The sequence below is a fragment of the Chlorocebus sabaeus genome, chromosome 24 (assembly GCF_047675955.1).
Source record: "Chlorocebus sabaeus isolate Y175 chromosome 24, mChlSab1.0.hap1, whole genome shotgun sequence".
NCBI classification, from domain to species: Eukaryota; Metazoa; Chordata; class Mammalia; order Primates; family Cercopithecidae; genus Chlorocebus; species Chlorocebus sabaeus.
The window spans coordinates 44,078,104-44,103,161 of NC_132927.1; the positions used below are offsets into that span (position 1 = coordinate 44,078,104).

At 43.1% G+C, this 25,058-nt stretch overlaps 1 protein-coding gene across 1 annotated transcript; it reads right to left on the minus strand.

The window, feature by feature from the left end:
* Positions 1 to 1,780: 1,780 nt before the first annotated feature.
* Positions 1,781 to 24,605, minus strand: RDH11 (retinol dehydrogenase 11). Its single transcript, XM_007987080.3, has 7 exons — positions 24,475 to 24,605; positions 21,640 to 21,758; positions 21,153 to 21,308; positions 19,885 to 19,989; positions 18,999 to 19,208; positions 14,200 to 14,389; positions 1,781 to 4,167 (listed from the first exon to the last, which is right to left on the minus strand). The coding sequence occupies exons 1-7, from the start codon at positions 24,546 to 24,548 to the stop codon at positions 4,065 to 4,067; spliced, it is 957 nt and encodes a 318-aa protein (XP_007985271.1). The 5' UTR covers positions 24,549 to 24,605; the 3' UTR covers positions 1,781 to 4,064.
* Between the last annotated feature and the right edge of the window lie 453 nt (positions 24,606 to 25,058).

Here is a 25,058-nt window from a genome sequence, read left to right on the forward strand (position 1 = left end):
GAATTCCTCATTTCGCGTCTCGACCGAATGTTAGCTTTAGGCCCTGGAAAGATAGCCGGGCCGGGGGCTCTGCCTGCAGTCGGGAGGTGGAGCACTTTTCCTGGAAGGCCCAGCGGCTCTCCAAGCTTTCAGAAGTGGAACCCGGCCGGGCGAGTGGCTCGCGTCTGTAATCCCAGTACTTTGGGAGGCCGAGGTGGGAGGATTGCTTGAACCCAGTAGTTCGAGACCAGCCTGGTCACAATAGCGAGAGCACTACCGGAAACCCAAAATAGGAGCCCGGCAAGGTGGCGGGCACTTTTGGCCCCAGCTACCCCGGAGGCTGAAGCAGGAGGATTACTTGAGTCCACAAGGTTGAGATTGCAGAGTTCCCACCACTGCACTCCAGCTTGGGAGACTTTGCTCCCAAGTGGAGGGTGACCTTGTCTCCAAACAAACCCAAAAAACAAAAATTGAAAAGTGGAACCCAGTTAGGATGACCTCGAAATACTCTAGCTGCTAGCTAGGCTGCCTCGTGCACTTGTTCACAACAGGTGTTTGTCAAGCGTAGGCATTGCGAGGGATCTGGGCATGTTGGTGAATAAAACATTTACTCTCTGCTCCGGGGGAATTTATAATCTGGTGTGGAAGGTGGGCCTGGCTTCATTAGGTCTCATCTGCCACTAAGTGTCACTTGTTAACAATTACAAGGTCCTTTCCTGCATTCCATGGGTATAAATGCCGGTCTTCAGGTCGGGCATGGTGGCTCAAGCATCATCCCAGCACTTTGGGAGGCCGACGCGGGCGGATCACTTGAAGTCAGGGGTTCGAGACCAGCCTAGCCAACACGGTGAAACCCCCATCTCTGCTAAAATCACAAAAATTAGCCGAGCCTGATGGTGGGCGCCTGTAATCCCAGCTACTCGGGAGGCTAAGGCAGGAGAATCACCTGAACCCGGGAGGTAGTGGTTGCAGTGAGCTGAGATCATGCCACTGCACTCCAGCCTGGGTGACAAAGCAAGATCCTATCTCAAAAAAATTAAAATAAATTCTTATTTTCACCGATTTCACGGTTTGCTCAAGGTGTCTGTTCTCAAATGTTTGCTTGGGAGCTCAATTTTAAACTGCCTACAAATATTAAAAGATGTATGAATGCTCAGGAGAAAATGCTTTGCTAATTTATATCTCCTGGGCCCTCATTTTTATTAGATCAAGTTCATTGGCTGTTGATTCAGCACACTTTGGTTGAGCTCTTAATATGCACTGAGCACAGACATGACCAAGTCTGAGGTAACTGTCAGTATACTGTGTAAGTCCCACAACACAATGCTGGGACTTGTCACAGTACAGAAATAAGCGGCAGGTGCAAAAAAAAGATTAATAGCCTGGGGCTGGGTGCCATGGCTCACACCTGTACCCTAGCACTTTGGGAGGCCGAGGCAGGACGACTGTTTGAGCTCAGAGTTTGAGGCCAGCCTGGGCAACAAAGCAAGACCCTGTCTCTAATAAAAAAGAAAAGAAAAAAGAAAAAAAAAATGGCCCGGGATGATCAAGAAATGTGGGAAAAGTATCTGTGAAGAGTGTCAAAAAATGTTAAGTAGAAAATGGTGAATGAATAATCAGATTATCACACAACCTAAATTAATAGCATGTGGATTGAGATTGCACTGTAGCTAGACTCTGGGACAAATTATTCTTTAGAATGAGAAATCATTGCATAACTATAATGAACAGTGTTTTCTTCTTTTGACTGTAATTAAACTTTTAATTCTTAGTTTTTATTCTGGTAAATGAAAACAAAAAATAATCAAAAAACTTTTATTTGTCATTGACAGTTCAATATAAATTAAGTAAAACATTAATTTATTTATTCTACACTATTATCAGAATTTTTCTAATTTTTCCATAAAATGACCATTTCTAAACATATAGCTTAATGGTCAAAACAAGTTCAATAAAATATTAATTTACAAATATCAGAAGTGAAGACTGTAGTCCTATAATTCTTTCCCCCACCAAAGTTAAAATATAATTGTCATTCCAGGAAATCAAAATCTTTTAGAACAGCACACTCTAAACAAGTGATGGGAACACTACTAATTCCTCAGACTTCCTCTGGCATTACTTTTGATAAAGAGTCTCCAGCCAGGCACGGTGGCTCAAGCCTGTAATCCCAGCACTTTGGGAGGCCGAGACGGGCGGATCACGAGGTCAGGAGATTGAGTCCATCCTGGCTAACATGGTGAAACCCCGTCTCTACTAAAAAATACAAAAAAACTAGCCGGGCGAGGTGGCGGGCGCCTGTAGTCCCAGCTACTCGGGAGGTTGAGGCAGGAGAATGGCCTAAACCCCGAAGGCGGAGCTTGCAGTGAGCTGAGATCCGGCCACTGCACTCCAGCCTGGGCGACAGAGCAAGATTCTGTCTCAAAAAAAAAAAAAAAGTCTCCAAATAAAATACAGAATTTTGGCACATAGACATTTTAGTCTTGTCAAGACAATGTAAGGAAATGCCCCAAAAGATTATTAAATTGACCATAATTACCAATATCAGTCCCTAAGATAATTTTTCTGAATAAAAGAATTGGGTTTTTTATTTTTGTTTTTAGGATTTTTTTTTTTTTTTTTTTTGCTACACTGGTTTTTGTTAAGACCTCATCAGTCTTGGATGCTCACCCTCAATTCTTCCATAGCTATGTTAGTATATTTAATCTCTTTCGCTATTTTCTTAATCCTTAACTAGTCCCTTCATTTCATGCATTATCTTCCAGTATTCTCCTTCTTTATTTTCACTTCTTCCCTGCTACCCATGTGCTCTTGGTGGGTAGTTACATATACAGAATCTGCTTCCCTCTGCAGTGTTTCATTTGCATAAAGACTGGATGGCATTGGTTTGCTCCATCTCTGATTATTGTGGCTGTTTTGAACTTTGTGAAAATACTCCCTTGGCATACATAAACAAGAAGACACACAAAGATACACACAATGATGATGACCAAAAAGCCTTTCTTCTCATTTTCTAAGAGAAACTAAGGCACAAAAAAGGAGTCTTCCATGGGCCTGGGGTCACTAACTGGAGTCCAGTGGCCTGACTTTTCAGAGTGCTCCTTTCCTTATCTACTTCCTGGTTCAAGAAACAGGAAAATGACAGTTTGAACTTGATTATAATTTCTGCCTTCCTCTACATTTCTGCCATTCCCCAAACCTCACAAACTTCTTAGAAAAGAAGCTGTTCTGTGGTTTAGACATGAGAAAGCATCTTAACAGCAGTGGCTTTAGGTTGTCAGAGATAAGACCATGCCATAATCCAGCCTCAGTTAAGAATCTCCTGAAAGAATCCAGAAGCTGGTGCATGACAGTTAAAGAGGTGAGGGTCAAGCCCTGCTCTTTTTTTTTTTTTTTTTTCCTGAGACAAAGTCTTGCTCTGCTGCACAGGCTGCAGTGCAGTGATGCAATCTCAGCTTACTTTACACCCTTCGGGTTTGAGCGATTCTCCTGCCTCAGCCTCCCCAGTAGCTGGGATTACAGGTGTGTGCCACCATGCCCGGCTAATTTTGTATTTTTAGCAGAGGTGGGGTTTCACCATGTTGGCCAGGCTGGTCTTGAACTACTGACCTCTGGTGATCCACCATGCCTGGTCAAGCCCTACTCCTGAGCTCATGGAGTTTAGCTGAGGTTGCAGTGTGGCCCTTTTGAAGTGAAGACTGGTTGGTTGGGAGAAACTGAATTCTGAATAGAAAAGCTAGTTCAAATTCGTATAAATCATCCCTGCTATAGTTTAGATTCTCCTAGGTAGTAGTTTCTTTCAGAAGGAAAATATGAGCTATGCAAGTCATATGAGGGTCTTCTTATCCTATTATGATATCTCTAGTAACTCTGGCAGTAACAGAAGCAAAGTAAATCTGGACATGATAGACATTTAGATGAATCTGGCAGTACACTGAGTTTTAACTGGACACCAAGCAGGCAAGGCTGGAAGGTTTTGCTCTCTTTGTGCTAAAGGTTTTGGAAACCTTGAAGGAGAATCATTTTGACAAGAAGTACTGTGTAGTCTGCCGCAGTCTTCTCTTGGGTCCAACTGCCACTGCCTGTTAGTCCATTGGGAGGCCCAGCAGGTCACAGCTGACGTCCCACAGCCGCCTTGCTATTGTCTCATTACGAGCTTGGGCAGAGACCCATGTCACATGACAGTCACTGGAAGGTAAAGAGAGAGGTATGAAGCACAGTGTTAAGAATGAAGTCTGCCATCTGCCAGGGATAAGGAATATGACATAAAAACAACCAGGGATCACATGTTCTCCATGTACTTCACAGGGCCAGTGTTTGTCCTATGTCTTTATCCTCCAGTCCTTAGCCAGACAAAATGTAATTCCCATTTTAGATCTCCTCGCTAGACCACCTCTCATCAGAATGCTTTGTTTGATATATAATGCATACATCTGGTCTTTATATTCCCCTATTTATATAATTTAATATCAGTGCCTGCCTGATACCCACGTATATCTATCTTCTTCAAGTAACTCCACAGGGCCCATTCTACAGGGCCTTGGACAATGTCATATAGCTGAGATCCTGCTATTCACATTGGTCAGAGATGCTTGGAGTAGTTAAAAAAAAAAAAAAAAAGCTGATTTCTGGACTACCTGAAGTTATACTGTTTGTAAACTCATATGAGAAGTAAAGCCAGCTTCAAAAACAACAAAAGGAAAACGCGACAGCAGAAAAGAAATGGTAAAACCAAGGTACCAGGTGTCTGGGTCCGTTTTGTGGTGCTGTAACAGAATATGACAGACTGGGGAACTATAATGAGCTTACAGAAAGTGGCTTATGATTATGGAAGCTGAGACCAAGATCAAGGGGCTGGCATCTGATGAAGGCCTTCTTGCTGTGTCATAACAAGATGGAAGGCATCACATGGGCAAGAGAGGGAAGGGGACCCAAGTCATCCTTTAGTAGGGAACCACTCCCACAATAATGAACTCATTCCAGAGAAAATGGCATTAATCCATTCATGAGGTCTGCCCTTGTGACCTAATTTACCTCTTAAAGGCCCTGCCTCTCTACACTGTTGTATTGAGGCTTAAGTTTCCAACATATGAACCTTGAGGGACACATTCAAATCATAGCAAAGTGTTTCATATATATACCCTCTCTTCATTGCTGTAATTAATTCCAAGTTTGTTTTTCTTTTTTTTTTTTTGGAGAGACAGAGTCTCACTCTGTCACCCAGGCTGGAGTGCAGTGGTGCGATCTCAGCTCACTGCAACCTCTGCCTCCCAGGTCTGAGTGATTCTCCTGCCTTAGCCTCCGGAATAGCCGGGATTATAGGCACCTGCCACCATGACTGGCTAATTTTTGTATTTTTAGTAGAGACAGGGTTTTGCCATGTTGGCCAGGCTTGTCTCAAACTCCTGACCTCAAGTGATCCGCCTTCCTCGGCCTCCCAAAGTGCTGGGATTACAGGTGTGAGCCACCGTGCCCAGCCTATAATTCTGATGCAGAAAATTTTCTTAAGGACAATTCTTACTCATTTTTGTATTCTCTGGATGTGGTATACATCTGGTAAGCATTCAATCAAAGTTTAAAAAAAATGATTGAGTGAATGGATTACAATCTTTAAAGTCATGTAAGGAAGCAACTTTTAAAAGTATACTATTTCAAGAAAATTGCTTTCTCAGTATTCTAAGCACATTCTGAAGGTGAAAGAGTTGACAAGTCTGAATTAACTATATATGCAAACTCTTAACACTATGTCCAGTAAGACAGTGGGGTTCAAAGTGTGCACCACAAACCAGCAGCAGGAGCATTAACTGGGAGCTTGTTAGAAATTCTCCAGCCCTACTCCAGACATACTGAATGAGAACCTCTAGGGTTGTGGTTCAGGAATCTGTTTTCAACCAGTTCTCCAGATGATTCTTGAACACACTAAAGTTTGAGAAACACCATTTCAAAATATCATCATTTACAAAACAAGTCTTATCGGGACTTCTGTTTAAGAAGACTCACCAGTATGACCAGTACAACTTGCCATTTCTTAGTGAAAAGATCATCAGTGAGAACCACAAGGCTCTGTATCTCTTGGGAAATGACTCGGCCTTTGTAAGCCTCAGCATCCTCCACTGCACTGTGCCTTATACTCTTCATAAGGTTACAGTGAAGAGCAAAGAACATAGTTCACATGAAGGTTCCTTGTAGGTGATAAAAAGTAATCAAATACTACAGCAAGAGCTTTCTGTTTTTTTTTTTAGACAGGGTCTCACTGTTGCCCAGGCTGGAGTGCAGTGGTGCGATCGCAGCTCACTACAACCTCCCCAGGCTCAGGTGATCCTCCTACCTCAGCCTCCCAAGTAGCCAGGACCACAAGGACACACCACCATGCCTGGCTAATTTTTGCATTTTTTATAAAGATGGGGTCTCATTATATTGCCTAGGCTGGTCTTGAACTCCTGGGCTCAAGCAATTTGTCCACCTCAGCCTCCCAATGTGCTGGGATTACAAGCATGAGCCACCACGCCCAGCCAAGTAAGAGCTATTTAAGTGTGCCTATGGCATCGGCATGGTCATGGTATTGACATTTCCAGGGGGATTTTGCTAAGAATTAGTATAGGTAAAAGATAAACTAATTTCAAAACTTACTACAATCCTATAGTAATCAAGATAGTGTGACACTGGCATAAGAACAGACATACAAATGAATGGAACAGAATTAAAAGTGCAAACATAAACCCTTATATTTATGGTCAATTGATTTTTGACAAGCTTACTGTTACATCGAATTGTGTTCCCCCAAAATTAATATGTTGAAGCCCTAACCCACAATGTGACTGGATTTAGAGATAGGGCCTTTAAGGAGGTAACTAAGGTTAAATGGGGTCATCAGGGCGAGGCCCTAATCCCACAGGACTAGCGTCCTTATAAAAAGAGGAAGAGAGGCCGGGCGCGGTGGCTCAAGCCTGTAATCCCAGCACTTTGGGAGGCCGAGACGGGCGGATCACGAGGTCAGGAGATCAAGACCATCCTGGCTAACCCGGTGAAACCCCGTCTCTACTAAAAAATACAAAAATCTAGCCGGGCGAGGTGGCAGGCGCCTGTAGTCCCAGCTACTCGGGAGGCTGAGGCAGGAGAATGGCGTGAACCCGGGAGGCGGAGCTTGCAGTGAGCTGAGATCTGGCCACTGCACTCCAGCCTGGGCGACAGAGCGAAACTCCGCCTCAAAAAAAAAAAAAAAAAAAAAGAGGAAGAGACACCAGGAGTGTGTGTACATAGAGGAAGGGCCATGTAAGGGCTCAGAAAGAAGGCATCCATTTGGAATTTGGAAGTCAGGAAGGCAGCCCTCACCAGAGACCAACCAGGCCAGCACCTTGATCTTGGACTTTCCGTCTCCAGAAGTGGGAGAAAATAAATTTATGTTGTTTAAGCCACCCAGTCTGTGGGATTCTGCTATGGCAGCCTAAGCAGACTAATACAGCTACCAAGACATTTCAGTGGGTAGAAAACTGTCTTTTCAACAAATGGTGCTAAGACACTGGATAGCCACATGCAAAAGAATGAAGGTTGATCCCTACCTCATATCACATATAAAAATTAGTTCAAGGCCGGGTGTGGTGACTCACGCCTATAATCCCAGCACTTTGGGAGGCCGAGGCAGGTGGATCACTTGAGGTCAGTAGTTGGAGACCAGCCTGACCAACATGGCAAAACCCCATCTCTACTAAAAATACAAAAATTAGCCAAGCATGGTGGTGTGCGCCTGTAGTCCCAGCTACTTGGAAGGCTGAGACAGGAGAATTGCTTGAACCCGGGAGGCGGAGGTTGCAGTGAGCAACCTGGGTGACAGAGCAAGACTCCGTCTCTAAAACAAAATAAAACAAAATAAAATAAAATAAAATAAAAATAGTTCAAAATAGATCACAGACCTATGTAATGCTACAACTATAAAACTATTAGAAGAAAACATAGGGGTTGCTATGGTTTGAGTATATCCCTTGAAAAAATCACATGTTGGAAACTCAATCCCTCTGCCTTCATGAGCAGATTAATTAATTAATAAAGGCTCTGCCCTCATACATGGATTAATGTCACCATCATGGGAGTGGGTTTGTTCTTGCATTCCTTCTCACCATGTGATGGCCTCTGCCATATTATGACACAGCAAGAAGGCCCCAACCAAATGCCAGGCACCATGTTCTTAGACTTCTCAGCTTCCCAAACCATAAGCTAAGTACATTTCTTTAGAAATTACCCAGTTTATATTCAAAAGCTAGCAGAAGGCAAGAAATACTAAGATTAGAGCAGAACTGAAAGAGATAGAGACACAAAAAACCCTTCAAAAAAATCAATGAATCCAGGAGCTGGTTTTTTGAAAAGATCAAGAAAATTGATAGACCACTAGCAAGACTAATAAAGAAGAAAAGAGAGAAGAACCAAACAGACACGATAAAAAATGATAAAGGGGATATCACCACCGACCCCATAGAAATACAATCTACCATCAGAGAATACTATAAACACCTCTACGCAAATAAACTAGAAAACCTAGAAGAAATGAATAAATTACTGGACACATGCACTCTCCCGAGACTAAACCAGGAAGAAGTTGAATCCCTGAATAGATCAATAGCAGGCTCTGAAATTGAGGCAATAATTAATAGCCTACCAACCAAAAAAAGTCCAGGACCAGATGGAATCACAGCCAAATTCTACCAGAGGTACAAGGAGGAGCTGGTACCATTCCTTCTGAAACTATCTCAATCAATGGAAAAAGAGGGAATCCTCCCTAACTAATTTTATGAGGCCAACATCATCCTGATACCAAAGCCTGGCAGAGACACAACAAAAAAAGAGAATTTTAGACCAATATCCCTGATGAACATCGATGCAAAAATCCTCAATAAAATACTGGCAAACTAAATCCAGCAGCACATCAAAAAGCTTATCCACCATGATCAAGTGGGCTTCATCCCTGGGATGCAAGGCTGGTTCAACATACGCAAATCAATAAACGTAATCCAGCATATAAACAGAACCAAAGACAAAAACCATGATTATCTCAATAGATGCAGAAAAGGTCTTTAACAAAATTCAACAGCCCCTCATGCTAAAAACTCTCAATAAATTCGGTACTGATGGAACGTATCTCAAATTATTAAGAGCTATTTATGACAAACCCACAGCCAATATCATACTGAATGGGCAAAAACTGGAAGCATTCCCTTTGAAAACTGGCAATGCCCTCTCTCACCGCTCCTATTCAATACAGTGTTGGAAGTTCTGGCTAGGGCAATCAGGCAAGAGAAAGAAATAAAGGGTATTCAGTTAGGAAAAGAAGAAGTCAAATTGTCCCTGTTTGCAGATGACATGATTGTATATTTAGAAAACCCCATCGTCTCAGCCCAAAATCTCCTTAAGCTGATAAGCAACTTCAGCAAAGTCTCAGGATACAAAATTAATGTGCAAAAATCACAAGCGTTCTTATACACCAATAACAGACAGATCGCCAGATCATGAATGAACTCCTATTCACAATTGCTTCAAAGAGAATAAAATACCTAGGAATCCAACTTACAAGGGATGTGAAGGACCTCTTCAAGGAGAACTACAAACCACTGCTCAGTGAAATGAAAGAGGATACAAACAAATGGAAGAACATACCATGCTCATGAATAGGAAGAATCAACATTGTGAAAATGACCATACTGCCCAAAGTAATTTATAGATTCACCGCCATCCCCATTAAGCTACCAATGACTTTCTTCACAGAATTGGAGAAAACTGCTTTAAAGTTCATATGGAACCAAAAAAGAGCCCTCATTGCCAAGACAATCCTAAGCCAAAAGAACAAAGCTGGAGGCATCACGCTATCTGACTTCAAACTATACTGCAAGGCTACAGTAACCAAAACAGCATGGTACTGGTACCAAAACAGAGATATAGACCAATGGAACAGAACAGAGCCCTCAGAAATAATACCACCTATCTACAGCCATCTGATCTTTGACAAACCTGACAAAAACAAGAAATGGGGAAAGAATTCCCTATTTAATAAATGGTGCTGGGAAAATTGGCTAGCCATAAGTAGAAAGCTGAAACTGGATCCTTTCCTTACTCCCTATACAAAAATTAATTCAAGATGGATTAGAGACTTAAATGTTAGACCTAAAACCATAAAAACCCTAGAAGAAAACCTAGGTAATACGATTCAGGACATAGGCATGGGCAAGGACTTCATGTCTAGAACACCAAAAGCAATGGCAACAAAAGCCAAAATTGACAAATGGGATCTAATTAAAATAAAGAGCTTCTGCACAGCAAAAGAAACTACCATCAGAGTGAACAGGCAACCTACAGAATGGGAGAAAATTTTTGCAATCTACCCATCTGACAAAGGGCTAATATCCAGAACCTAAAAAGAACTCAAACAAATTTACAAGAAAAAAACAACCCCATCAAAAAGTGGGCAAAGGATATGAACAAACACTTCTCAAAAGAAAACATTTATACAGCCAACAGACACATGAAAAAATGCTCATCATCACTGGCCATCAGAGAAATGCAAATCAAAACCACAATGAGATACCATCTCACACCAGTTAGAATGGCAATCATTAAAAAGTCAGGAAACAACATGTGCTGGAGAGGATGTGGAGAAATAGGAACACTTTTACACTGTTGGTGGGACTGTAAAATAGTTCAACCATTGTGGAAAACAGTGTGGCGATTCCTCAAGGATTTAGAACTAGAAATACCATTTGACCCAGTCATCCCATTACTGGGGATATACCCAAAGGATTATAAATCATGCTGCTATAAAGACACATGCAGACGTATGTTTATTGTGGCATTATTCACAATAGCAAAGACTTGGAATCAACCCAAATGTCCATCAGTGACAGACTGGATTAAGCAAATGTGGCACATATACACCATAGAATACTATGCAGCCATAAAAAAGGATGAGTTCATGTCCTTTGTAGGGACATGGATGCAGCTAGAAATCATCATTCTCTGCAAACTATCGCAAGAACAGAAAACCAAACACCGCATGTTCTCACTCATAGGTGGGAATTGAACAATGAAATCACTTGGACACAGGAAGGGGAACATCACACACCGGGGCCTATTGTGGGGAGGGGGAAGGGGGGAGGGATAGCATCAGGAGATATAACTAATATAAATGACGAGTTAATGGGTGCAGCATACCAACATGGCATATGTATAGATACGTAACAAACCTGCACGTTGTGCACATATACCCTAGAACTTAAAGTATAATAAAAAATAAAAGTAAAAAAAAATAAAATCAAAAAATAAAATTAAAAAGAAAAAAAGAAATTACCCAGTCTGTGGTATTCTGTTATAGTAACAGAAAACTGTCTTTACAGTAGTAAATCTTTGTGACCTTGGGTAAGGCAATGATTTCTTAGCTACGACTACACAAGTGACAAAAAATAGATAAACTAGACTTCATCAAAATTTACAAGTTTTACATTTCAAAAGACACCATTAAGAAAGTTAAAAGACAACCCACAGAATGAAAGAATATTTGCAAATTATATATCTGACAAGGAACTTGCATCTAGACTATTAAGAACTCTTGCAACTCAGCAATAAAAAGGCAATTATCAAACTTAAAAATGGGCAAAGGACTTGAATAGACATTTCCCCAACAAAGAAACAAATGAACCAAAAAGCGCATGAAAAAATGTTCAACATCATTAGTAGGAAAATGAAATGAAAATAAAAACAAGATATTCCTTCATACTCACTAGGATGGCTAAACTCAAAAGGAGAGACAATAACAAGTGTTGTTAAGGATGTGAAGAAATTAGAACACTCATACACTGCTGGTGGGAATGTAAAATGGGGCAGTCACTTTGGAAAAGTTTGGCAGTTCCTCAGCAGTTAAACACAGAGTTACCATATAACCCAGAAACTCCACTTCTATGTACCCAAGAGAAATGTCCACAAAAAAATTTCTACACAAATTGTCACAGCAGTATTCAAATAGCTAAAAGGTGCAAACCCAATTCCCATCACCTGATGAATGAATAAATAAGATGTGGCAAATCTATACAATGAAATGTTACGCAGCAATAAAAAGAAATGAGCTACTGACACATGCTTTGGCATGGGTGAACCTTGATAACATTAAGCTAAGTAAAAGAAGTCAGTCACAAAAGGCCACATATCATATGATTCCATTTATATGAAATGTCCAGTAAAGGCAAATTCTTAGAGACATAAAGCAGACTAGTGGTTGCAGGCAGAAAGAAGAGCCAGCGCAAAAATCTTAAGGCTTCAATCAAAACAGACTTTTATGATCATTTCTTGATGGTGGTCTACATCGCTGATGTTGGATCTTCAAAATGAATTAAGAATCCATAGCAAAGGAAAGGTTCTTCAAAAGTCAGTTCAATAGTAAGTTATGGATTTAGAGCTGACTTTCTTTAAACCACTCAGTCAAAGCCAAGATAAAGGGTTATTATTATGATTTTTTTCTTAAAATCTCCAGGGAAGAAGAATCCAGTCATTCTTGGAAAATCAATCCAGTGTACTATATAAATCTATCTTCTTCTACTTCAGAACCACATTTCCAACTATATGCTATACATTTCTACTTGCATGCCTTATAGATAACACAGACACAACATGTACAGAGCCAGGTTTATTACACAGTGGACAACTGTTACTCTTTGGCTGAACATTCTACTTTCTTTTGGCAATAGCAACCTGATTTCCTTCTGCAGAATTACTTTTTCCCCTCAATATAGTTTGAAAACAGCATTAATAAAGTCCCTGTCTGCCTCTCATCAAAAGAGTAAAAATGAAGGGATGGGAAGAAGGAGAGCCAATGCTTCTTCCCTAGAGAGTCGATGATAAGCAATAAAACCTAAAGACTAAAGACAGCTGGCATTCACTTACCCTAGCAGCAATGCCCTGGCTAGCTGACTGCCACTCTGACTCTTCTTAGCCTGGCTCTTCAGTCTTCCCTTTCAACCTAGGGGTCCCTCCTCTCCCTACTAATGGTTTAATAAATTTCCTTCTTGCTTAAGCTAGACAAAGTCCCTTTCCACTGCTTTGGAATCCAGGAACCAGAAGTTCCACACATTACTTTTCCATGTCTGCTGTCTTAGTTAATGTCATCATCAACCTCAGTCAGGCTTGAAATTGAGGTTAGCAAAGCCTCTCTCGTCCCCTCATTTATTAATCATCCAGTGATAAAAATTCTGCTGCTTCAGGGCCTCTTTCACATTACCATTCCTTTCATCCCAACTTTCTGGAACTCTCTCTCTCACTAGGTTAATTATTCATTCATGAAACAAAGTTTCTAAAGCACAGACCAGATTATGTCTCTCTACTGAAACAACTCTGGGGCTCCTCCACAAGGCTGGCATTATAGGCCTCTCATAATCTGTCTACCTTTCTTTCCAATCTTAAAGCTACTTTCAGCTACTTCCCTAAAATTTCAGGTCATTTCAACAATAACCTGAAGTAGAGGTAAAAACATGTTAAAATTTTGATCTTGTGTGAGCCTGGGATTTGCTTCAAAATAATATGGGAGAAGAAAAATATGGAAAGGGGTAGAGAATGGGGATAGGGCAGAATTGGTCATGGGTTAATGGTAGCTGAGTCTCCACTATATGCAGGTTCAGTGCACTATTTTATCTACCCCTGTGTTATACTCAAAATTCTCTACATTTAAATCATTTTAAATGTCTTTGCTTATTTGAGAGGGGAGTCCATAGGTAGTATTTCAATCCTGAAGACAATAGAGAAATACATATTCAAATTCTTTTTTTTTTTTTTTTGAGGCAGAGTTTCGCCCGACCTCAGGTGATCCTCCCACCTTGGCCTCCTAAAGTGCTGGGATTACAGGCGTGAGCCACTGTGCCCGGCCTCAATTTTTTAAAAAATTCTTTTTAATGTAAAACAATAGAATTAGGAATCCAAAATAGAATAAAGATGACTGGACTGACATAACAAAGACAGGAAGAAAACAAACAGAATGTATAATTATCAGTATAAAAGATGGCATAAGTAAAATCAAATGTAGCAATTATTACAAAAAAAGGAGTCAGATTCCCCTATTAAAAGGTAAAAACTCTACAGTTAAAAGACAAAAGCTATATTAGACAATGTACTTTTAAAAAAGGGTATACCCAGACAAACCCAAATATCTCCTTTGAGCAATAAAATCTCATCTTCAGAAAGAGATAACATGCATACCTGAAATGATTCCCACTTAGAATCTCAAGACCTTCTGTTAAGGCACAGTGCAGGCTGGTCTGGGCTCCCTGCTGAGGAGTCTTGATGAAAAAGGAGAAAAGCCACCACATCCATCTCATGAAAGATGAGTGCCGAACCAGTTCAGATTGGACTGTGCCAGGGTGTACAGAATACGTCGTAACGCCAGAGCCTGGTTGGGGGTGCCAAGAAGAGAGAGGAAGACAGGACTTGATTTTGCAGAATGGCCCGAAACAGAAAAGGATGTAAATAAACATGTGACTTTCACATATGGACTGTTTTGCCCATGGTGACATCAGAAGTATTGTTCACAGTAATTTATACTTCTATCTCACAGATTTAAGAAGGCTGTAGACAGTGCTAAGGACCTCTGTGTATTTGTGACTGAAAACTCCCCTGTCAGGAATCAGCAAAGCCAAGACTCATCCTCTCAGCAGCACTTAACACTGTTGACCACCCCCTTCTTTTTTTCCCCTTCTTTTTTAGAGATGGGGGTCTCCCTATGTTGACAAGTCTGGTCTTGAACTCCTGGCCTCAAACAATCTTCCCATCTTGGCTTCCCAAAGTATTAGGATCACAGGCATGAGCCACCATGCCCACGCCTTCCCCTTGTTTTTTTTGAGACAGTCTCACTCTGTTGCCCAGGCTGGAGTGCAGTGGCACGATATTAGCTCTGCAACCTCTGCCTTCCAGTTTCGAGTGATTCTCCTGCCTCAGCCTCCAGAGTAGCTGGGACTACAGGCATGGGCCACCATGCCAGGCTAATTTTTGTATTTTTAGTGGAGACAGGATTTCATCATGTTGGCCAGGCTGGTCTCAAACTCCTGACTTTAAGTCATCTGCCCACCTCGGCCTCCCAAAATGCTGGGATTACAGGCGCCCATCCCCTTCTTAAAGTCTTCTTTTTCATTGGCTTCCATCATCTTCTATACAAAAATTAAATGTTGGAGTTCTTGTGGCTCACCAGACTCACTCTCCATAATTCTACGGTGCTCACATTTTGTCCACAGTTCAAATTGCTCCTTTGAACTACAGACATACTGGGAGTCAACACAGTGTGGTGGTTATGGGCATGGACTTTGTAGACAGACTGCCCAGTTTCAAATCCTGGCTCCACTCATTAGATATTGGGCAAGTTCCCTTTTGTGACTCATTTCTTCATCTCTAAAATGGGAATAATCATAATACCTACACCTCACAGGGTTGTTCTGAGGATGAAATGAGTTCATATATGTTAAAGATCTTAGAAGAGTGCCTGATGCAGCTGGGTGTGGTGGCTCATGCCTATAAGCCTAGCATTTTGGGAGGCCAAGGCAGGTGTATTGCCTGAGCTCAGGAGTTATAGACCAGCCTGGGCAACACAGTGAAACCCAATCTCTACTAAAATACAAAAAATTAGCTGGGCGTGGTGGCGTGCACCTGTACTCCCAGCTACTCGGGAGGCTGAGGCAGGAGAATGACTTGAACCGAGGAGGCAGAGGTTGCAGTGAGCCGAGGTCATGCAACTGCCCCTCCAGCCTGGGTGACAGAGCGAGACTTCGTCGCAAAAAAAAAAAAAAAAAAAAAAAAAAAGGTGCCTGATGCATGGTAAGTGCTAAATGACATGCTATTTCAGGTCCCCAATCCTTTATTGAAAATGCTGGGGCCAGACATACTTCAATTTTTTTCTGATTGTAGAAAGGTAATATGAAATGTACACATACACTGCCTATTATCTAATCTCCCTAGTACAGGAAATGTTTTGCTGCCAAATGAGTTTTGGTGTAAAGCTTACGAAGAAACAGAATTTTTCGGGTCTTTGTGGACTGACAGCTGCAGACATAGCCCTGTGGCCGTGCATTATTCCCAACTGCCTACTCGACATCTCCCTAGATGACCCACAGTAATGCAGACTCAGAGGTCCCAGATTTCTACTTTTAAAGCCAAACCCGGTTCTTGCAGTGTTCCTGACATGCCCAATCAGGCAAAAGGGTTCTTGACGAATGCTTGCCTAAAGCATGCATCTCCAGTCAACAAGCTCTCCCACCCCAAATATCTCTCAGAAGCTTCTACTACCCTCCGTCTCTACCACCTAGTCCAAACTACCCTCATTTCTTGCCTCTGCTGATGAAATCAACGGCTGCAACCCCTCTTGCCCCCATTTTGAAAAGGCTTTAATTTTAAAGGTTTCCCATTGCTCTTAGAATAAACATGAAAATCCTTATTGTGGCCTCTAAGGGTTTGGCCTCTACCTACCTCACCAGTCTCAGCTCAGATCTTTATTACTCTTGCTTTCTACAGCCTACCGATGGTAACCTTTCTCAAACTGAGCCTGGACCTTTGTACAATCTGTTCCTTCTGCCTGGAACGTTTCTCAGCCTCCACATTCTATCAGTACCTCCAATCCCTTTAATTTCTAATCATCCTTCGGGGCTCAGCATGCAACTCACTTCTTCAGAAAAGTCTTCCCTGAACCCTCAAACTGAATAAGGTCCCCCCCAGGCCCCCACTAAAATCCATTATAAGTCCTGGTACTTCTCCTTTATAACATCTATCACAATTATAATTAAACAGCCACAACAAAAAGGAAACAATCCAGATGTTGTTAAAGAAATGCATAAATACACTAAGGCACATCTATACTATGAAATACAACACAGCCAATACAATGAATGGGGTAAATCCATATGTACTAAATGGAAAGATCTCCAAGATACTGTGTTGGAGTTTCAGTTCCTTGTGCATGATACATACATATGTAAATGCATAGGATAATTATTGGAAAGGGGCATACAAGCTGTTGATAATGGTCACGTGAAGGGAGAAGAGCAGGGAAGAGGGGAATGAAGGGGGTTTTTCACCTTTAATTCTACATACTTCCATATGCTTTGAACTTTTTTTTTTTTTTGGTAGAGATGAGGTCTCACTATTTTGCCCAGGCTGATCTTGAACTCCTGGCCTCAAGTAATCCTCCGGTTTTGGACTCCTAAAGTGCCTGAGATTAAAGGTGTGAGCCACTGTGCCTGACCTTATTTGAACTTTTTACAATGAGAATTATTCATGCATTACTAGGCTGATTCTACATTTAACAGTTTGTATAAAGACTTGCTAATTGTCTTTCTCCCCCATTAGATGTAAACCAAACCAAGGAAGAGACTATACCTATCTTGTTCACCAACTCATCCCCTGTCCCCTAACCCAGTGCATGGAACAGCATGGGCACTGAATACATGTCTGCTGAATGGCTGAATGAATGAATCCTCTGTCAAACCAGGATTCTTTTACTGCACCATAAAGATTTTCCACTGAATCCTCACAACGATCAGAGTTACTTCATTCACATATTGTGAATTCTCACCACTGGACCCATCTTTATACCTCCAGGTCACTGAGGCTCCCTGATCAACTTTTTGGATAGTTTTCACCATCCAGTTACCCTCATCTATCATAAATTGATAAAAGATGTCATGCCCTGGGCACAGTCTGGGCATAAGGACTGAGCTAACCACCAGCTTCCTTCCCATCTCACAGATGTTCATTTGGTAGGATGATCCTGTTCCAACCATAGGGCAACTGTGCCTGATTCCTTGAGCCTGCATTCTGCCCGCCTCAATTCTTAGCACAGTTCACCCTCAATTTCCCTTCTCTTTATTAGAAATCCAGAGTAGACAGTGCTAAGAACCTCTGTGTATTTGTTACTGGAAACTCCCCTTCTCAAGTATGTATTTCCCTCTTATTTGACCCTTTGCAAGGAAGACTCTCCTCCCCCATATTTCCAGTACCTGTTTTAGTCTACTGCCTTTATCTAGTGCCAGTTCAGGTCCTTCCCTCCTACTCAGTCTCACTATGAGTAAAAAATCTTGACTTGCTTATGAAGCCTGAATTAATTATGACAATAAATTGTGAAGTAGTCCCATTTACACATGAAGAAGGAAGTCCTAAAAGTTAAGTAATGGCCAGGTGTGGTGGCTCACACCTGTAATCCTAGCACTTTGGGAGGCTGAGGTGGGTGGATCACCTGAGGTCAGGAGTTCAAGACTAGCCTGACCAACATGGTGAAACCCTGTCTCTACTAAAAATACAAAGATTAGCCAGCCGTGGTAGCACGCACCTACAGTCTCAGCTACTCAGGAGGCTGAGGCAGGAGAATCGCTTGAACCTGGGAGGCAGAGGTTGGCAGTGAGCCGAGATTGCGCCATTGCACTCCAGCATGGGTGACAGAGCAAGACTCCGCCTCAAAAAAAAAAAAAAAGGCCGGGCGTGGTGGCTCACACCTGTAATCCCAGCACTTTCGGAGGCTGAGGTGAGCAGATCACGAGGTCAGGAGATCGAGACCATCCTGGCTAACACAGCGAAACCCCGTCTCTACTAAAAATACAAAATATTAGCCAGGCGTGGTGGCGGGAGCCTGTAGTCCCAGCTGCTGGGGAGGCTGAGGCAGGAGAATGGCGTGAGCCCGGGAGGCAGAGCTTGCAGTAAGCTGAGATCGCTCCACTGCACTCTAGCCCAGGTGACAGAGCGAGACACCGTCTCAAAAAAAAAAGAAAAGTTAGGTAACTCGCTATAGATCACACAGCTAATAAGTGGTAAAGCCATGTCTTTAGACTCAAAGTCAGAGTCTCACTGTCCCAGCTAGCCACCTCCAATATTCAGTTGTAGACTACTTACTAAAACTATACCCAATTATAGCCACGGAAGCAGGTCCTCTCCAAGTGATGGGCTCTGGAAACAGTTTCCATTCCTGTGGCTTTTACCTGCCTCTCTCTGACTCATGTCTCCACATTCATTTCCTCCAGGCCCACCTTTTAGCCTCCGGGCCAGTTCCTGGGTGAATAGGATGTTGGCTAGCTTGCTGTGACAGTAGGCCAGGCCTGCATTGTAGAATTTCTCGCCCTGTAGGTTATGGAAGTGGATCCTTCCCAGGTGATGTGCGAGGGAAGACACATTTACTATCCTTGATGGGGCTGATTCCTTTAGTTTCTCTAGCAGCAGATGGGTCAGGAGGAAGTGACCTGTTGAGAAATACTAGAATTAATGAAGTTCAGGGCCATGTGGGAATGACAGGAGTCGTGGTAAGCAGGCCTCAGCTATGGGAGGCAGATAATTCAGAAATAAGATCTTTCCCTCCAACTTTTCATTATCAACTAGAAAACAAGTTCAATGAAGGTTTAGGGAAATAACAACAGCCAAAGACATGAGGCATCCTTATATGAGCGAGATAGGTCTAGACTATGTGAATATAAAGTCCCAGCTCATTCCTACTTTGGTTAATCTCATTCTTAAGAGCTGGTCGGCTGGGTGCAGTGGCTCACGCCTGCAATCTCAGCACCTAAGGAGGCTGAGGCAGGAAGGTGCCTGAGGCAAGGAGTTTAAGACCAGCCTGGGCAACATAGCAAGACCCTGTCTCTACAAAAAAAGAACAGATGACCTATACCTGATGATGGCCACAACGATCACTACTAAAAAAGCAAGACAGTACCCTAAACCAATTAGGCTGTTAAAAAATGCGCCAAGGCAAACTGAACCTAAATCACAGATTAAAAGTGGGCAGAACCTGGAGCAGCCCTCAGGTATTCCTCAGCTGTCAGGTAGGTTCAGTCGCATCACAAGAAGGCTCAGTCTGACCCCTAAGTTTCCCAAAGAGAATTTTGGTTCTCTCTAGCTTTGTGATAACACCAGATTTCTTACCCAAGTGGTTGACTCCTATGTGCATCTCAAAGCCATCTGCTGTCTTCGAGTAGGGACACATCATCACTCCTGCATTGTTGATCAAAATGTGGAGGTGCTTTTCCTCTGCAGGGACAAGACAATGGAGCGCGGAAGTGGTTAGCCAAAGCTACTACATCTTAGAAAGCTGCCTCATGCTCAGGCTTTGAAAGTGAGGATGCAGGACTTCAATCTTCCCTCCATTTTCCCTTCATACTTATTTTCTATTGTTTTTCATTTTATGACTAGTTGAATCCCACCTACTTTTACTATGGGGCAAAATTCCATTTTATACTACCAAATGACCTTCCCGATCTTTGTAGTTCGGGAGCTACTTACTCACTGCTTTTGGGAATTGTTTCATCCACCTCTCCCAATAAAAAGACTTCCCAAGCTGAATGGAAAGATTCCAAAGCAAGAGATAAAAGAACATTCTCTATGCACCTCTGCCCTGGTATTCAGGTCCCCAAAGAAATAAATACTGGCTTCACCTCTTTATTGCATCTTCCAGTTCTCTCTCATGGTTCATCTCCTCATGTGGTTTGTAATTTATGAGCTCACACCAGTGAAAGTTTTTTCCTTGGAGGCCTAGATCCCTGGGCTATGACGGGATATGCCTATAGAGTGCTCTTGGATTTGCTTTTGATGACACACTACAGGTTTTTATGTTAATTTCCCATAGATTATTACACACACACACACACACACAAATCAAACCCATAAATATTCTCGTATCATTTGGTGGTATGAATTCAGACCCCACAGATGATGCCAGCTTGGGGTTCTAATTTTTTGCCAATGACTCTTTATCCATCTATGTCCTAAAGAGATGTCATGTCCCTGAGCTAGTGGCCAGGGTTTTTATTAGCCTCTATACTATGGACCAGATGGCCCTTTGTGAATCTCAACCTTGTGTAGAACCTCAAACACAGCTCCAGCTCTCAAAGGCCTGTATAGGTATTTAGACCTCAGACCCTAAAAAGCCCATACTGAACGCTGAGACTCCCATGAGATTTCTGGCTTCAGCTCTTGCTCACTGCTATAACGTTTTGAATTCCTTTTTTGTTTCTGCCTCTGGAAGATACCCCTTTGACATAAATCGTGTCCCAGTGACTATGAGTTCAGCTACAAAAGTTTTTGGCTATATTTTATCCACTACTTCTATGAGGGAGAGGGACCTTTTCCTTTTAGTTAAATCTGCCATGTTGATCTCAAGACCCACAACATAGTCTCTCTAGTTCTACACTTACCGGCTAAGAAGCCCTTAGCAAAAGCTCGAATAGACTTAGTATCAGACAGGTCCAGTTTCCGCACCAACACCTGCTGGTTCCCTGTCGTGGTCTGGATCTCTTTGGCCACCAACTCCCCCTTTTCCACATCCCGGCAAGCTAAATATACTCGAGCTCCTGTCAGCCAACATATGAAAGAGAAACGGTGAGCTCTGTTTTTGAGCTGGCATTATAAATCTGATGTTATTTCCAATATTTTTTAAAAACACACATTTTTACCCTTTCTTCACAACAGAGGTATCTAATTAGCAAATAGGTAAAGAAAAATTAATAATATTCATTAAGGATCCATTATATGTAGAGCATAGTACTAGTTTCAGATCAGCAAATCAGTGGAACCCTTAGGTATTCTTGAATTCCAAAACTGGGAAGAAACAATGAGAATGAATCATCATTACTGTGAGGGGTAAAACAGCAGTAATAGGGAATTGAAAGCAGGTGAACTTGCCTCTCTGAGCCAGTTCTTTGGCTGTCTCCTTCCCAATACCTGTATTAGCTCCAGTGACCACAACTACTTTCCCAGGAAGCTGAACAGCTGATGTACACACCCCACTGGACAGCATTTTCCTGCAGACAGAGAAAGAGAGCTCATCAATTCTTCATTCTCCTGTCTCCTGTCTCAGCCAGTAGGTTCCTGCAACTCCCTGTGTCTTCTGGCTGAGGTTTGCTTTAGTTCCTTCCACTGTTGTTCCTTTAAAGGTTTAAGTAAACTTGGAGGAAAGATGACAAAAGTTTTCTGCTTTTGCTCAAAGACAAAAGTGATTCTATTACAAGGGCAAAGCTTACAGCTGTTCCCTGCAGCACAAGAACTGGATGAATATCTGATTAGCAAGGCACCTTTGGTTTGAACTCTCCCTAAGGCACTTGTGACTTAGGAAATCACAAGATTCAGCCCAGATGAAGAAATAACTAGTTTCTGTAGGTCAATCTGTCCACAACTGGCATTTTATGGCCTTGAGAAATGGCTAATCCAATACAAAAAGTTAAAACTATGAAAGCTTGTGACTCTGGTACAAAATAAACAAGAAAAAAAGAAAACACCCACACATGCACACACACACTTAAAGAGAAGATTATGTATGTACAAAGGGGAGCTGGGATTCAAGTCTTGCTTTGTCTAATCAGAGTCCTTGTTTCTTTCTTTCTTTCTTTTTTTTTTTTGAGACAGAGTTTTGCTCTGGTTGCCCAGGCTGAGCAATGGCATGATCTTGGCTCACTGCAACCTCCACCTCCCAGGTTCAAGATTCTCATGCCTCACCCCCGCTCCCCAGCCCCCAGGCGCCACCACACCCAGCTAATTTTTGTATTTTTAGTAGAGACGGGGTTTCACCACGCTGGCCAGGCTGGTCTCGAACTTCTGACCTCAGGTGATCCGCCCGCCTCGGCCTCCCAAAGTGCTGAGCCCGGCCTAGAGTCCTTGCTTCTAAGCACTGTACTATACTGCCTTTTCCAAATGAACGAATGCACAAACATGGATTGGCGGTTCTCAGACTGGCCTATTCTCTTCTTGGCAATGCTGGGACTCTGGTTAAAACAATCTGTTGACCAGGAGATGCATTCTTAAAGGGCATTTTGGAGGCCGAGGCGGGCGGATCACGAGGTCAGGAGATCGAGACCATCCTGGCTAACACGGTGAAACCCAGTCTCTACTAAAAAAAAAAAAAAAAAAAAAAAAAAGTACACAAAAATTAGCTGGGCATGGCGGCATGCGCCTGTAGTCCCAGCTGCTGGGGAGGCTGAGGCAGGAGAATGGCTTGAACCCGGGAGGAGGAGCTTGCAGTGAGCCAAGACCGCGCCACTGCACCCCAGCCTGGGTGACAGAGCAAGACTCCGTCTCAAAAACAAAGAGCATCTCAGCCTTTTTCATTGAACTTGGAATTGCAAGGTACATACTCTTAGCCATTGAAGCTACCTGCATAGTGCAAAATGCCAAGGGGAGGCAGATTAATTCATGGTCCCCACAATCCATCACCTCCCTCCTCAGAGAACAAGCCTCCAGGCTGTTTCCCACATCCCCTTACTGTAGTTCCAGGAGTGACAACTTAGTAGGACCTGTACTTAGCTCTTTCTTCTCCTTAACCAGCAGGAATGAAAGAGACAACTATAAAAGTCCAGCTCTGGCCTGATTCCCATAATCCTGCTGAGTTGGGAATACAGCTCCTGGAGTATAATTTTTTTTTTTTTTTTTTTTCAGAAAAATCCCACTGGGGTATGAGCACTATTTTCAGTTCTGGTTCAGCTTTTCATTGAGATTCTATATGGATAAGAGGGCCTTGTAGTGAAAAAAAGATAAAAAGCAGTGATTTCATCTGCGTGTGAGCAACCACGTGTGCCTAGAGGTGGGAGAACTGAGTGTTCAGAAGGGAGAAAATATATAACTGTAAGAGGGGCGCCAGAGAGGGAAGAGAAAATAAAAATAAAAGAAGGAAAGTAGGTGACCGTGGTAAAAAATGACTGTGATCTGGCCTGGCTTCAAGTTCCACTGGGACGAAGACCGCCCCACCTGGGGAAGGAGTGTGTCTATTCAGTAACTGGTCCGTCACCACTGGTGACTTACTTAGAACCAATAAGCAGGCTGCCGGTATTACAGCCGGCTGCTGATTCACTGGTGCACTTGGCCAGCCTTGGGCTGATTGATCTATCACCTGGTCAATACCTTTCCACCATTCTCCCAGCCCTCACCGCCGCAGTACCCTAGCTCCTAACTCAGATCCCCCGTGCTCCTACTCGCAAGGCAGGATAAGAGCTCATAACCAAACCCTCTTCCTTTTCACTTTTCTCCTTTACAAAATCCGCCCACAGAACGAGCGATTCTAACAGCAACGAGAGAGCAAGGATGGGGCCGCAGATGTTATGACTGCTATCAGTTTCAGAGGGCGAAATGTGGAATCGCTCCTTTGTACCTCGAAGGCTGGTTCAAGGCGTGGGAATTAAGGGGAAAACAGCGTGGGGCCATATCCCATTGAAGGGTCCGAAACTCAAGAGTTTGAGGTAGCCTTACCCTTGGGATTCCCTGGAGCCACAATCAGGGGTGCTTAAAGAAAAACGGGCCAGGGAAAAGCAGGGTGCCCCGGAGTGTCGCCCCTTTTCACCGCCTGGGCTCTCGGGTCTCCTCCTGGCATCCAGGACAGCTGGACCTCGCCACCAACCCACCGAACTCTGGGCACCGCCATCTTGGAGCCCCCGCAGGGGCGTTTTCCAAGAAAGATTTGGTTGGGGATTCTATGTTTCCCTGCCGCCCCCAACAAGAATTCGCAAGAGAAGGCAATACATTTGCACAGACCTGATTTGGGGCGCAGCCATATACAGAAGGAAGGGCAGAAGGAGGAGCAACAGCAGGAGTAGGAGCTCAACCATCTCTGCCGGCTGCAGAGGCACCAGAACAGGATGCCCCAGCGGCGATCGCCGACTGTGGTTTCTCTTTCTAGACACGCCCCAATTCAAATTGCGACAGCCCGGGGAGCAGACCTTCTGGGAAATGTAGTCCAGAGCTTGGCAGCCTCAGGCGGACTACGGGGGAGCGCTGCGGCCGACGCTGGCAGAAGTTGAATTACACATCGCTAATCCCCAACCATCTAGGGCCTAGGGCCTATGGGATCATTTACCCAGCTCTCCCTTATGGCCACCCGCGGTGTTTGTGAAATCTCTGCAGTCCTCTATCTCCCCAGACCCAAGTCCAGTCCCTGGTTCAGTTTTCCCCAATCCTGTTTAGGCAGTTACCGCACTGTTTCTCCTGGAGATCAGATGTGGACGTCTGGGAAATGAAAGGCGGATTAGACAGGAGAGGAGTGGTCCGGATTCTGACAGTTGGGAAGGTGGGGGAATGTAAACGCTTCCTCCTCGAGGATTCCTTTTTCCAGTGGAGAG